The sequence below is a fragment of the Danio rerio genome, chromosome 9 (assembly GCF_049306965.1).
Source record: "Danio rerio strain Tuebingen ecotype United States chromosome 9, GRCz12tu, whole genome shotgun sequence".
Taxonomy (NCBI): Eukaryota; Metazoa; Chordata; class Actinopteri; order Cypriniformes; family Danionidae; genus Danio; species Danio rerio.
This window is the reverse complement of record NC_133184.1, coordinates 48,200,708-48,214,329: the sequence shown is the minus strand read 5'-3', so window position 1 is coordinate 48,214,329 and position 13,622 is coordinate 48,200,708. Positions and strand designations below refer to the sequence as shown.

General features: G+C 39.9%; 1 protein-coding gene across 2 annotated transcripts; it reads left to right on the top strand.

Annotated features, from left to right (window-relative positions):
• The first annotated feature begins 2,020 nt into the window (after positions 1-2,020).
• On the top strand, positions 2,021-12,778 carry lct (lactase). Of its 2 annotated transcripts, none has more exons than XM_021479025.3 (17): positions 2,021-3,078; positions 5,292-5,362; positions 5,465-5,548; positions 5,720-5,819; positions 5,902-5,983; positions 6,068-6,743; positions 7,498-8,143; positions 8,281-9,837; positions 9,925-10,193; positions 10,279-10,569; positions 10,645-10,843; positions 10,935-11,137; positions 11,211-11,317; positions 11,388-11,519; positions 11,601-11,824; positions 11,954-12,202; positions 12,346-12,778. In XM_021479025.3, the coding sequence occupies exons 1-17, from the start codon at positions 2,496-2,498 to the stop codon at positions 12,567-12,569; spliced, it is 5,697 nt and encodes a 1,898-aa protein (XP_021334700.1). In that variant the 5' UTR covers positions 2,021-2,495; the 3' UTR covers positions 12,570-12,778. The 2 variants fall into 2 exon arrangements, with proteins under 2 accessions (XP_021334700.1, XP_021334701.1); XM_021479026.3 differs by having other exon boundaries at positions 2,496-3,078; positions 5,465-5,542.
• The last annotated feature ends 844 nt before the right edge of the window (positions 12,779-13,622 follow it).

The window sequence follows — 13,622 nt, the reverse complement described above, 5'->3', positions numbered from 1 at the left end:
ATTTTTTTTATAACGCGATGTCATGCTTATAGCAGGTCCCGCATTAGCTAGCACATGATTCACCAATTAGATGATTCCTAACTCACTAGAAATAAAACGTTTTTTACCTCAGTATTTTTGTCTTTAAAAATCCCCCTCCCACCCCTACTCCTCCCTCCTTTTTATAGATTGGGTGACATGGCAGCCCAGTGATTCGCACTGTTGCATCATAGCAAGAATATCACTGGTTAAAAGTCCTTACTGGACCAGTCAACATTTCTGTGCCGAGTTTGCTTGTTCTCCTCGTGCTCGCATGGGTTTCCCTGGTTTTCTCCCACAGTCCAAAAACAAGCAATATAAGTAAATTGACCACACCAATTGGCACTATCGATGAGCTCTTAGTAAGCAGTTTAACTATCCCTACAATTTGTCATTAGCCATTAACAAGTCAGGGAGTTCATCGAGATCTACCTGTGCTCAAACTCCCCTCTCGCCATCTTAATAGCTCAGGGCTCTCTCCCAGGACAGCATGCCAAACAAGCTTTATTATCAATCGTCATCTAAGTGCGAACTCCTGATATTTTATATTTATTGCATTCACTTTGATTTTAGTGTTCACTTTAAAATTACCTTTATAATACCTGTTACTCTCTGTGGGGAAAATGTTTTATTGGTCGCCAACCATTTGGATTAGATTTCTCAAAGATAGGAATTTATGGATATTTGATCTTATAGATGAAATACATGACATCACATGGGTCCCGGTTGCAAAAAAAGACTGGCTGCAATAGCAAGCATGTAGTGTTGTGCAGTAGGATGCCAAATTTTACCATACACCACACTGCTTTAATGCCAACTGCGGACTTCTTTGGCTAAAAGGGAGCTGAATAAAGAGACGACTTAATTAGAAATGCTGGACTCTGCAGTTCTTGTTATATCAGGTAAGTTCCTGCTATGCTGAATCATTCAAGTTACTCGTTTTTGATTGCAGCAGTGATTTCAGCAAAAACAGTTAAATAAGGTTAATTAAACTGCAGACACTGAATGCTAAGAATGAAACGTGAAAGTGTAAGTTATTAAGGTAAAGTTGCTTTTATATTCACACATTCATTCAGTGACAACTTGTGACATTGTTTACCACGGCACTTTGAATATTCTGTCTGAAATAACCAGCAAGTGTGACTTGAAAACAACATTCACACTGTTTAATTGACTGTGAACATGTTAAACTTTGATAGTCATTGGCTGCTAATATGATTTCGCTATTTAGAGTTTGCAAATTACACTTTTATGAAATTATATTAAGGAGAAAATATTAATGTGCGAATATAAAACCAACTTTACCTCTATGTGTAAGTAAACATTCCCTGCCGTACAGGTGTAGTTCGCTGTCATGCAGTAGTTTTGCTTGTTGATGACTACCCAGACCTTGTATAGCTCCGTCTTTTTTCCTTGTCTTTGGCCAGGTAGAACCTTGATTTTTAGCACTACAGAATTTTGGATCTGGTAATCATGGAACATTATTTCTTGCACATGACCACACAGAACAACATTTTAGGCATCCAAAGACTTTAACTTCTCTCTTGTAAAAATCACTTGGAGCTTTAATGAGATTCTATATTTGAATGCTGAATGCTTGGTCATTTCGCCCTATCCAATATTAATTAGGAGGGTGTTATCGCAAATGGACCTGTCAGACGAGCGCTGCTCACTTTAACGTTAATTTTGCAGAATCACTGTGCTTATCACTGCGTGACAAGCTGTTATAATACACTGAACGTATTATGTAATTAATATACATAATATGTAATCAATATATCTTATTTCTAAGACAACAACAAACTTTGTACCGCATCGGATGTCATTCCCTTACTGTTAATGCTAACGCCCCCATTTTTTTTGCCACCTCCCTACGTGCGCATCCTAAATGTTTACAAACATGGTAATTCGTCTATTGAGCAATTAAAAAAACTGACACGTCTTTTTAATCCATCCACTAGCCACCATAACCAACTTAACGTCACTCTTGTACAAAGTACTCAGAGATTGATTTTTCCTGATATGGTTTGTCAGTTAAGCTTTAATGTCTTTGCATAACCAATATATTGCCGTCTTATGTGATTCCCTTATGCTCTTGATTGATATTATTAATTGTATAACTTGTTTTATAACAATATGTAACAGATTGTATAACTTAGCTTTGTCACGTTTTCTTCTCATAAGCATCACTGCAAGTATTGCATAAATGGACAGGAGGGATAATTTTAATAGTTTTTGTTGAAGTGAGGAACAAATGTTTGAGAGACATATTTAATGTTCTAGTATATTTTTTTTTGTTTCTTAAAAGTATTGATCTACATAACAAACTTATCTTGGTCCAGAGTCTATATCATTAACACTTAATGACTATCATAAATTTTACCACTAAAGATGGTGTGACTCTGTTATGTGTTAGATTATTAGATTAGCAGTTGTTATAAAGAGCCTGGACAACTGTATTCCTTTGCAACACTCTCATGATGAAGATCCTAGGGGTATTTCTGTCTCTGGGTGTGTTGGCTATTTTCTGGAGCTACAGTAATGCAGATGAACAGGAGTTCATGCTACTTGCGGGCCCTCTGACCACCAGCAAGACTTTACATTTAGAGGAACAATATGTGTTTAACTGTGGAGGTCCACTGCCACAGCAATCCAAAGACTACTTCTTGTACCTTCAAAGGAGAGGGGTGACCAACTTCAAGGTTCCCCTGTCTTGGTCTCATATTCTTCCTACAGGTGATGCCAACCAGCCACATGAAGAAACTGTGATGTGCTTTAAGACACTTGTACAACAGCTGACTGAATCAGGCATCAAACCTCTGCTGGTTCTCCATCGTTCTGCAGTACCAGAACTCTTCAGAGCCAAATATGGAGGATGGGAAAATCCATTGCTAGTGCAGATGTTTGAGCAGTATGCAGGATTTGTGTTCAGCACATTTAGGGATCACGTTGACACGTTCGTTACATTCAGCCACCTGCATGAGCTACAAGATAGACAACTAAAAAATGCTCTCCAGTCCCATGAAAATGCTTACAAAGTCTGCCATCAAAGGTTTACAGGTAAGACTTGAGATTGATTTATTAACTGCAATATGTACACAAAACAGATAAAGGTTAGTTGTCTAAGGATACCTCTCAGTAATAGAAGCCAGTTGCAACAGTAGTTCAATTATCACAGCATGATAAACACACTAGTAAGAAAATATTGGCATCAAGTCCCCAATCATTTTGTCACATTTTTAATGCTAAATATGATGATGTCTGTTGAACAAAATGTTTGAATATTTCTGTATGTGTTACCTTTTACGTAAAATGTATAAATAGCATGTGAAAGTGGAATATGTTACTAAGACTAGTCAGTAAGAGCTTTTATGATTGTGTTGCGGGTATTGGAAGCATTTGTGTGATTATTTTGAAATTCTGTTTTCGAATATGTATTCCAAGAATTCTCAATTAAAAAATCATTGACTTTCCCTAGGGACAAATAAAATAATCCTGAAGTGCCTGAAACTTTGTTAGCACATCTGCTTTCCAATTAGGAAACACTGCTTCAAGTGAAGGTTCATAAACTGATTTCGAGAGGATCATATGCTTAATATCTTAATATTGGCAGCTGGTCTCGCATTATCAATCACATGACAAACCAATCAGATGACAACTGATTACATTCAAAATGCAAATAAATAGTCTGCTCTTCTTACCTTAGAAGAAGATATAGGAGTTCTCGAGAATGAGCTCAGACTCTCCTCTCTCCTGACTAAACAGAAGGAAACTCTAGGTTCAAGGATCCTTCAAGCTCAGTGATCTCTCCCAGCCAACCATGCATTAACCTTATCAAGCATTAGCTAAGTGTAAACTCTTGAAATCCTGCTTTGAGTATAGATATGTACACATTGGGGGGGATCTCCTCATCCACCACCAGTGTGCAGCATCCACCTGGATAACACGAAGGCAGCCATATTGTGTCAGACCGCACACCACACACCAGCTAATTGGTGGAGAGGAGAGTGATGAAGCCAATTATGATATGGGAGGCCATGATGGACAGAGGACAGTGGGCAAAGTGTCGAAGAACATCCTGGGATTTTTAACAACCACAGAGATTTCGATTTAACGTCTTATATGAAAGACGGCGCACACTAAGCAGTATAGAGTCCCCTTCACTATACTGGGGTATAAGGACCCACACAGACCGCACTAACATCACTTCCGGCAGAAAGCTAGCTTTTCCATGTGGCCCCCTGCAGGTACTGACCAGGAACAGCCCTGCTTAGCTTCAGTAAGTGACCATGTGAGAGTTGCAGCGGGCTAGCTGCTGGCTAGCAGGTAGCATGACCCAGGCAGAGATGGGGTTTAGGTGTGAGCGCAACAAGCCAACCAGTAGGATCCATGCAAGCAAACTTCACTCCCTAGGTGTCAAACTAAAGGCTAATGCTAGTGTGTTTTGGCTAGGCTAAACCATGGTTTCTAATATGGGAGGTAGACATGATAACGAGTATCACATCTACCTCCCATATAAGAAATCCTGGTTTAAATCCTGCTCGGTGTTGGAAGATTAGAACTGCCATGACTTCGTCATTATCCATGATTGAGGTTTAGAGGCAAATGTTTACTTAAAGAAAAACAATTTGTCTGGTGAGTAGACCTGGATGAGATACACAAAATTATTTATAATCTATAAAAAAAATAAATAGGCTGCATTAGTACAGGCATTTCAAAATATATATTATTCATTTAGGGTGACATGTGGCGCAGTAGGTCAGTTGTCATTTTTGTGTGGAGTTTGCATGTTCTCCTTACGTTCCCATGGGTTTCCTCCGGGTGCTCCGGTGTCCCCCACAAGTCCAAAGACATGCGGTACAGGTGAACTGCCAACTTATCAAGCATATTTTTTTACGCATGCCCTTCCAGCCGCAACCCATCACTGGGAAACATCCACACACATTCATTCGAACACATACTCTACAGATAATTTAGCTTACCCAATTCACCTATACCACATGTTTTTGGACTTGTGGGGTAAACGGGAGCACCTGGAGGAAACATGCAAATTCCACACAGAAATGCCAACTGACCCAGCCGGGGCTCAAACCAGTGTCCTTCTTGCTGTGAGGCGATTGTGCTACCCACTGCACCACCGTCCTGCCCCATAAAAATATATTATTATCATTAAATTCAAAATAACAAATCTGACCAACCCATAGCCTCTGTCTCCAATAGCATAGTTCTTTGTACAACAAGGCTGTCACTTATGCTGTTTATATGGTTTTCAGGGCTTCGTTTATCTCTTGGAATCAAAGCCAGTGATGTTACTTCCATTCATCAAATGGGGTCAAAAATCAAGGTAAAAGCTCAATGCAGATTTATATATATATACATTTATATCTCACTGATTAATAGGTAATATTATGTAATTTATCACATACTTCACTTATCTCACTTTCAGACACATGTGGATTTCCTCTCAGTGCACATGCAGTTCAACTGCAAAATGCAGACAGCTCTTACTGAGGAATTGAGAAAGGTACAGGTAAGTGGCTTATCTGGCTGAGCAAATACTGTATAATCATCTTCACAATAAATCAGCTTAGTAATTAGCCAATAGATTTCAAAAGATTTTTTTAATACCGAAAAACTGCTTAAATAGTTTTTTGTTACATTTTTCAAGAACACTAAAAATAACATTTTATAATCTTTGCAGATTGTCAGCGGTCAAAAGTCCCTGCTTATTTATCAGCTGACAGTGAATGATTGTGATGGATATGAACATGGTTTTGAGGCACGTACTGGAATTCTTGGAGGTAAACATTGACAAAAGTCTAAGATGCTGTTCATGAAATAAAATGATCAGTTTCTAAACCTATTTTCTTATATTTGTGTCAGTTTTACAGAACGAAGGCCATCATATTATAGGCTGTGACATCACATATGTTTTTGAGGAGCTAGATTATGAAGAAACACTCAGGTAAGACTGAGGTGAAAAACATACATACATATTGTATCATTGTGCAACTGTTTTTAAGTCAGTTAAATGATTGTTTTCATTTAGTCTGCAGAAGGAAAACACTAAAATTCATCAGAAATCAGCTTCTGCATTCTCATATCAGAAGGTTTGGGAGAAATTCAAAAGTCAGACTGAAGCTGAGCGGGATCAGTTCCTCAGTGGTTCCTTCCCAGTTGATTTTCAATGGTCCGTCTCCAGTGAGAGTTTCAAAGTCGAAGGTGGATCAGCAGAACACGGGAAGGGTGAAACCATATGGGACCGTTTTAACCATGAGGCCGGGGTCAACGAATCCATTTTGGGCTGTGATAGTTATCACAAGGTGGACTATGATGTGTATCTTCTTAGAGGCATGATGGCACCAAATTATCAGTTCTCAATCTCTTGGGCTCGCATTTTTCCCACTGGACGCAAAGAAAGTTTTGTTGAAAAGGGGGCTGCTTATTATGATAAGATGATTAATACACTCCTGCAATCAGGAATCGAGCCCACTGTTACCCTGCATCATTGGGACCTTCCCCAAGCTCTACAGGAATCAGGAGGCTGGACTAATGACTCCATTGTGGAAGCATTCAAAGAATTTTCAGACTTCTGCTTCTCTCGTTATGGAGACAGAGTAAAATCATGGATCACCTTTGGCAGTCCCTGGGTTGTGAGCAGTTTGGGATATGGAACAGGGGAATATCCTCCAAGCATTAAAGACCCAGTATCGGCCTCCTACAAGGTGTGCATGTTAATTTAAGAGTGCTTTCAGACTAGCACTGTTGGTCCGCACCTGAGTTTGTTTGACGCCAGAGTTCAGTATGTTTAGCTAGTATGAACACAGTCTTTTCTGTACTCGGGTGCACACCCGGCAAACAATACCAGAGTCCGCATGAAAGAGGTTGTCTGGGGTATTGTTCACTTCTGATATAAAAGCAATCTTACCCAATAATGGAAGTGAACCACCTACTGTACAACAAACTTTAGTTTTCATAACGTTAATTTTTATGTAGGTGATGTTTGTGTGTCACCTACCTTGGCAACAAGCGGGACTGACCCAGTGCAAACACAGTGATAATGTCAGCTTGTGTCCTGCAAAACTGACTTCTGCGGACATTGCGTGATGTTCTGAATGATTTTTACATTTTTGCAGCCGATAGATGCAAGTGGCTCTCTGTAATTTGGTAACAAAACCAAAAGATTTGGTAAAAGCCGAACGACCTGGCCATGAAAGTGCCTTCACTTTCATGGCCTTCACCTAGCAAAAGATGTACACACAACAGCGACTTTATGACACAACCATACCAGGGATCTGAGGGATTTAGTGAACACAAGATAGTGTGAACACAAACCAGCCGAGAGGGTGGCAAGAGGGAGCAATCAAACTTGGGTTTGGACCAGGCAATCGAACCAAGTGTGAAAGCACCCTTAGAAAGTCCCAAATATAGTATGATTTTAAAAAGTGTATACTGACAATTCTTTGCTTGTATTCACAGGTGACGCACAATATTCTGAAATCTCATGCTGAAGCCTGGCATATTTATAATGATAAATACAGGAAACTGTATGGTGGAAAAGTGGGCATTGCTCTGAACTCAGATTGGGCTGAGCCGAGGGATCCCTCAAGTGATCAGGATGTAGCAGCAGCTGAGCGTTATCTAAACTTCATGCTGGGGTGGTTTGCTCATCCAATATTTGTAGATGGAGATTATCCAGCGGTACTGAGGGAGCAAATTGAGAAAAAGAAAGAATTGTGTACCCAAGACCTGGCAAGACTCCCTGTCTTCACCGAGGCTGAGAAACAAAGAATTCGAGGCACAGCTGATTTCTTCGGACTAAACCACCAAACATCCCGACTGATTAGTGAGAATTTGACTAGCTGTGATGCTGGGCCAGATAATGTTGGGGACTTCCAGGCTCATATTGACCCTACATGGCCCACTACAGCTTCTGACCAGATCCAGTCTGTTCCATGGGGGCTCCGGCGGTTATTGTATTACATCTTTTTAGAGTACACATCTATTACAAAGGTGCCCATCTATATCACAGGAAATGGAATGCCAACTGAGTATACTGGTGACGGGATCAATGACACTCTGCGTGTTGACTATCTCAAAGCTTACATTAATGAAGCAATGAAAGGTAAGAGTAAAAGGTCAAAAAAAGGGTCTTTTACTATTGCATTTTAACACTAAATGCTGCCATGAAAATAGCCAGAGATGTTGGTTTAGCATTTAACTATAAAAAGTATGTTAACTATTTTTTATTTGTCTAAACAGCTGTGCATTTGGATGATGTTGTCGTTCAGAGGTTTACAGTCCAGTCTCTAATGGATGGATATGAGGGTCCTCCAGGTTACACTCAACGGTTTGGTTTGCACTATGTGAACTTTGATGATCCTGACAGGCCAAGAACCCCTAAAGCATCAGCATACTATTACTCAAAGGTGATTGAGAGAAATGGATTTGCTGAGACTGCTGCAAGCCCTAAGATGCATATCCGTGGAAATCAAGTCGAAAGTAGAAGACTCCCTAGTTTGCCTCCATCTCAAGTGCCTTCAAAATCCAAGGTTGTTTGGGAAAAGTTTTCACCTCAGACCAAATTTGAGAGGCAGCTTTATCACTATGGAACATTTTCAGAGGGATTTCAGTGGGGTGTCTCATCTTCAGCTTATCAAGTTGAAGGTGGCTGGAATGCAGATGGAAAAGGACCAAGTGTTTGGGATACTTTCACTCAGAAACCTGGTAATATCCCAAACAATGCCAATGGCGATGTTGCATGTGATAGCTACAATAAAGTAGATGAAGATCTACACATGTTGAGGGCCCTAAAAGTGAAGACTTACAGATTCTCATTGTCATGGTCTCGGATCTTTCCAAATGGCTATAAATCTTCTCTTAACCAGAAGGGGGTGGATTACTACAACAGGCTCATAGATGGTCTCATAGCAAATAATATCACACCCATGGTGACTCTCTACCATTGGGACCTGCCGCAGGCTTTACAGAATATCAATGGTTGGGACAACACTGAAATGGTTAGCATATTCAATGAATATTGTGACTTCTGCTATGCAACATTTGGAGATAGGGTGAAGTTTTGGATCACCTTTAATGAACCCCAGACGATTGCATGGTTGGGATATGGGCTGGGTCAGATTCCACCTAATGTGAAGCAACCAGGAGATGCTCCATACAGGGTTGCACACAACCTCCTGAAAGCTCATGCACAAGCTTATCACACATATGATGAGAAATACAGGGCATCTCAAGGAGGTCTGGTATCCATTAGTCTGAATGCTGAATGGGCAGAACCCCTGGATGTCAACATCCCTCGAGAGGTGGAGGCTGCTGATCGAGCTCTTCAATTTCAATTAGGCTGGTTTGCACATCCAATCTTCAAGAATGGTGACTACCCTGATGCCATGAAGTGGCAAGTTGGCAACAAGAGTGAACTGCAAGGCTTAAAAGAATCCCGGTTACCTTCTTTTACTAGCCAAGACAAAGCTTTTATCCAAGGAACAGCTGATGTATTCTGCATTAACACATACACTACGAAAGTCATGCGCCATGTGACCAGCAGACTTAATATCGAATCCTATCAGACTGATCAGGACATTGAGAAGGACAATGCAGATAGCTATGAAGATACAGCTGTTAGTGAGCAGAAAGCTGTTGCTTGGGGACTCAGGAGACTTCTCATTTGGTTGAAAGAAGAGTATGGAAATCCTGAGATTTATATTACGGAAAATGGTGTAGCTACAAGCACTGCCTTTACAACAGATGACACTGATCGTATATTCTATTTAAAGACCTATGTTGATGAGGCTCTTAAAGGTATGGTAATAGTCTATTTCATTTGTGTCATCTCAATGTTTAAATTTTCAAAATGTATTTTTGTACTTATATGTGCTCTATTTTTAGCGCACAACCTGGATGGAGTACGTGTTAAAGGATACATTGCTAGTTCACTCATGGACTCCTTTGAGTGGCTGAATGGCTACAATGTCGGCTATGGACTTCACCATGTGGACTTTAAGCATTCAAGTCGGCCAAGAACCCCAAAGCGCTCAGCTCACTTTTACTTCGATATAATAAGAAATAACGGCTTTCCAATCACAGCAGAGGAAGAAATACTATATGGACATTTCAGAGAAGGATTTGAATGGAGCACAGCAACCGCTGCATATCAGGTACAATCCATTTCTTCTTGTTTTTATTAGCATTTCTTCACTCAGAGTATGAGGGTAATGCTCATGCTTTGCTGCATCACCACAGATAGAGGGCGCCTGGAGAGCTGACGGAAAAGGCCTAAGCATTTGGGACAAATTTTCACACACTGATTCAAAGATAACGCAAGATGATAATGGTGACATTGCCTGTGACAGCTACAACAAGATCGAAGAGGATATCAATGTTCTCAAAACACTTGGGGTCAAACATTATCGGTTTTCTATTTCATGGCCCAGAATTCTGCCAGATGGAACAAACAGGAAAATTAATGAGGCTGGGCTCGACTACTATCATAGACTGACAGATGCTCTTTTGGCAGCCAATATCAAGCCACAGGTAAATTATTTCAAAACAATTTGAATGAAAAAAACCTATTTTGGTCATTTCTGACAGTCTATTGATCACTGGCAGGTGACACTTTACCACTGGGATCTGCCACAAGCTCTTCAGGATGTTGGTGGTTGGGAGAATGACACTATTGTTGATAGATTCAGAGACTATGCTGATGTTGTATTTAACAGTCTGGGTGAAAAAATAAAGTTTTGGATCACTTTAAATGAACCCCTAAATGTTGCAGCACATGGATATGGCTATGGAAGCCAAGCACCAGGTATCATTAGCATTAAAAATAACCTTTTCCTGTAATAAAAGTTGCTTAGCTTAACAGTGTTAATAGTTAATAATGCTACTGTCCTGTTCAGGTCTTAGTGATAGTCCAGGCACTGCGCCATATACTGTGGCACATAACCTCATTAAGGCTCATGCTGAAGCTTGGCATTTGTATAATGACCAATATCGTGCTAAACATGGTGGAATGATTAGCCTCACTATGAACTCCGACTGGGCTGAAGCAAGAAACCCATACAAACAAGAAGACGTGGATGCTGCCAGACGTACGATTCAGGTACAGCTTTGTTGTACAGCGATATCTACATTAATTTCTACATGCCACTTCACTTTTTATCTCTTTTAAACAGTTTCAGCTTGGTTGGTTTGCTCATCCCGTGTTCAAAGGAGATTACAGTGATTTAATGAAGGATGTTATTCGAGAAAGAAGTTTGGCAGCTGGCCTACCTAAATCAAGGTAAATACAGACATTTTCTTGTGAGGAATTCACAACTTTGCATGCTTCTAAATGCCTTTACATTTGACAGGCTTCCAGAATTTACCCCTGAAGAAGTAGCAAGAATTAAGGGTACTCATGATTATTTTGGATTCAACCACTACACCTCTGTTTTAGCCTTTAACGTGGACTACGGTGATCAACAGCACATTGAAGCAGACAGGTAACCCTTTAGTTTGAGATGTTTTAGGTCCATGTTTCTGAATTCAAGCATCAGGATTCAAAAAGTTGCCATTTATTCCAGGGGTGCTGGAGCTATTAGGGATCGTACATGGCTAGATTCTGGATCCATCTGGTTGAAAGTAGCTCCTGTGGGATTCCGAAAGATTCTGAATTTCATTAAGGAGGAATATGGAAACCCTCCTCTTTACATTACAGAAAATGGAGTATCAGAACAAGGACCAGAGAATCTGAATGACGTCACCCGAATCTACTACTATGAAAACTATATCAATCAGGCCCTGAAAGGTAAAGATCTTTCCTCTTAAAGATGTCAAAAGGAACATTATTAAATGATTGTTTGCTATAATAGTTTTGCATGTATTTTTTTGTTTAGCATTTTCAGTTATTTGGTGCTAATTGCAGTGTTATTCTTAGCATATATGCTAGATGGTGTGGACATCCGCGGCTACACTGCCTGGTCACTAATGGACAATATGGAATGGGCAGCGGGTTATACTGAAAGATTTGGTCTTTTCTATGTAAATCGGTCAGATCCCAATTTTCCACGTATTCCTAAGAAATCTGTCTGGAGCTATGCTACAATTGTCAGCTGCAATGGCTTCTTAAGCCCAGAAGAACGTCCACATAAATGTGAGGTGCATGAACCTGAAGACGACATCCCAGGTATCTATCTTTCATCCATCCATCTATCCTTCTGACCATCTATCTATCTATCTATCTATCTATCTATCTATCTATCTATCTATCTATCTATCTATCTATCTATCTATCTATCTATTTATCTTTGTATTTTCTTGTTTTTACAGGAATCACTACTTTACCTCCACCTGTTGAGGAACTGTCGGTCAGTTTCTTGGGTTTGGAAGTGTCTGTTTCTAATGCTGAACTAGGTCTTAATGTCCTCTTCAGTCTCACCTTCATCGCTGCCGTCACTGTTATCTTCTTGGTGTTTGGACTTGTCAGGACATCCAAAAAACAAAGACGTCCTGCGGGGGAACATATTGAGCTTGCGAAAGAAGACAAGTTCTAAACATTATACTGTTGTTAATTTAACAGATGCATTTTATTGTAAAATGTGCCACAGATTAATATATTTTATGTACTTAATGACACTCCACTTCTACTTAAACATAATTATATGTTAGCTTGTGTAAATATATTTACAGTTATCAGTAAAATGTTATCTCTGTATAAACTGACTTTACAAACTAAGCCAAATAAATGTATTCAGTTGTTCCATATGTCTCGATTTTACTTGATCAGACATAGCACAGTTTAAAAAGCATTTTGCCAATTCCCTTTCAGCTTTTGCTCATACCGTCAGACAATACAGGCCATAAATCTGACTTTGTGATATAATTTCATATGATAAGCATATAATGAGCACAGAGATTAATGTAATTTTTAGCATAATAGAGAATGGATCTAATTGATTGACAGCCGGGTCAAAAGACTTTCTACGATCAGTGCTGCAGTTACTGAAACTACATTTGCTTTATATTTTAACAATAAGCAGTTCTACCAGAAAGACGTCAGGGGGCAGATAAACCTTGTAACATTTATTGTAAATTGTTTGGATAAATGTAAGTTTGTTACTGTCCTTTTATAAAATCCTTTGGCGTAAGCCCTGTCTGTGGTGCAGAAGTCTGGATGAGCTGGTAGATCCTGCCTGAAGATGAAGGCAGGGCGAAGCCAACCCCCGAGTGGAAACGAGGCCGACCTGGTGGTGGTGGGGAGGATGGAGGGAAACTTCTGCAATGTCACCTGAGTACAGCGAAACAGATTGTTTAGATGGGCTTATATGTAGTCCGCTTGGTCATTATAGGCTGATAATTAAGGTTGGAATAGGCTGAGATAATTATTATGAATGATGTGACATAGCAGAACTATGGCTAAATCTTTCATTTCTTCACCTGGAGATCTCAAAGTGTTAGCAGGAGGGTGAGGGCAGGTTTATTTTCCAGATATTCAGATATCCATACATGCCGAATGCTGAGAACTGATTGATAGTCTGGCACTGAAAAAAAGTCTCTGTGAGATTGTTTTTCAGTGACAGGGTATATGTGGCGAGGGGGCGTGGCCG

What these genes read in the sequence shown, in the direction of transcription:
- lct (XM_021479025.3), top strand. Translation starts at nt 2,496, where the DNA reads ATGATGAAGATCCTAGGGGTATTTCTGTCTCTGGGTGTGTTGGCTATT. An exon ending in GATTATGAAGAAACACTCAG is followed by an intron (nt 5,984 to 6,067) that starts GTAAGACTGAGG and finishes GTTTTCATTTAG; the next exon opens with TCTGCAGAAGGAAAACACTA. An exon ending in CAGTATCGGCCTCCTACAAG is followed by an intron (nt 6,744 to 7,497) that starts GTGTGCATGTTA and finishes TTGTATTCACAG; the next exon opens with GTGACGCACAATATTCTGAA.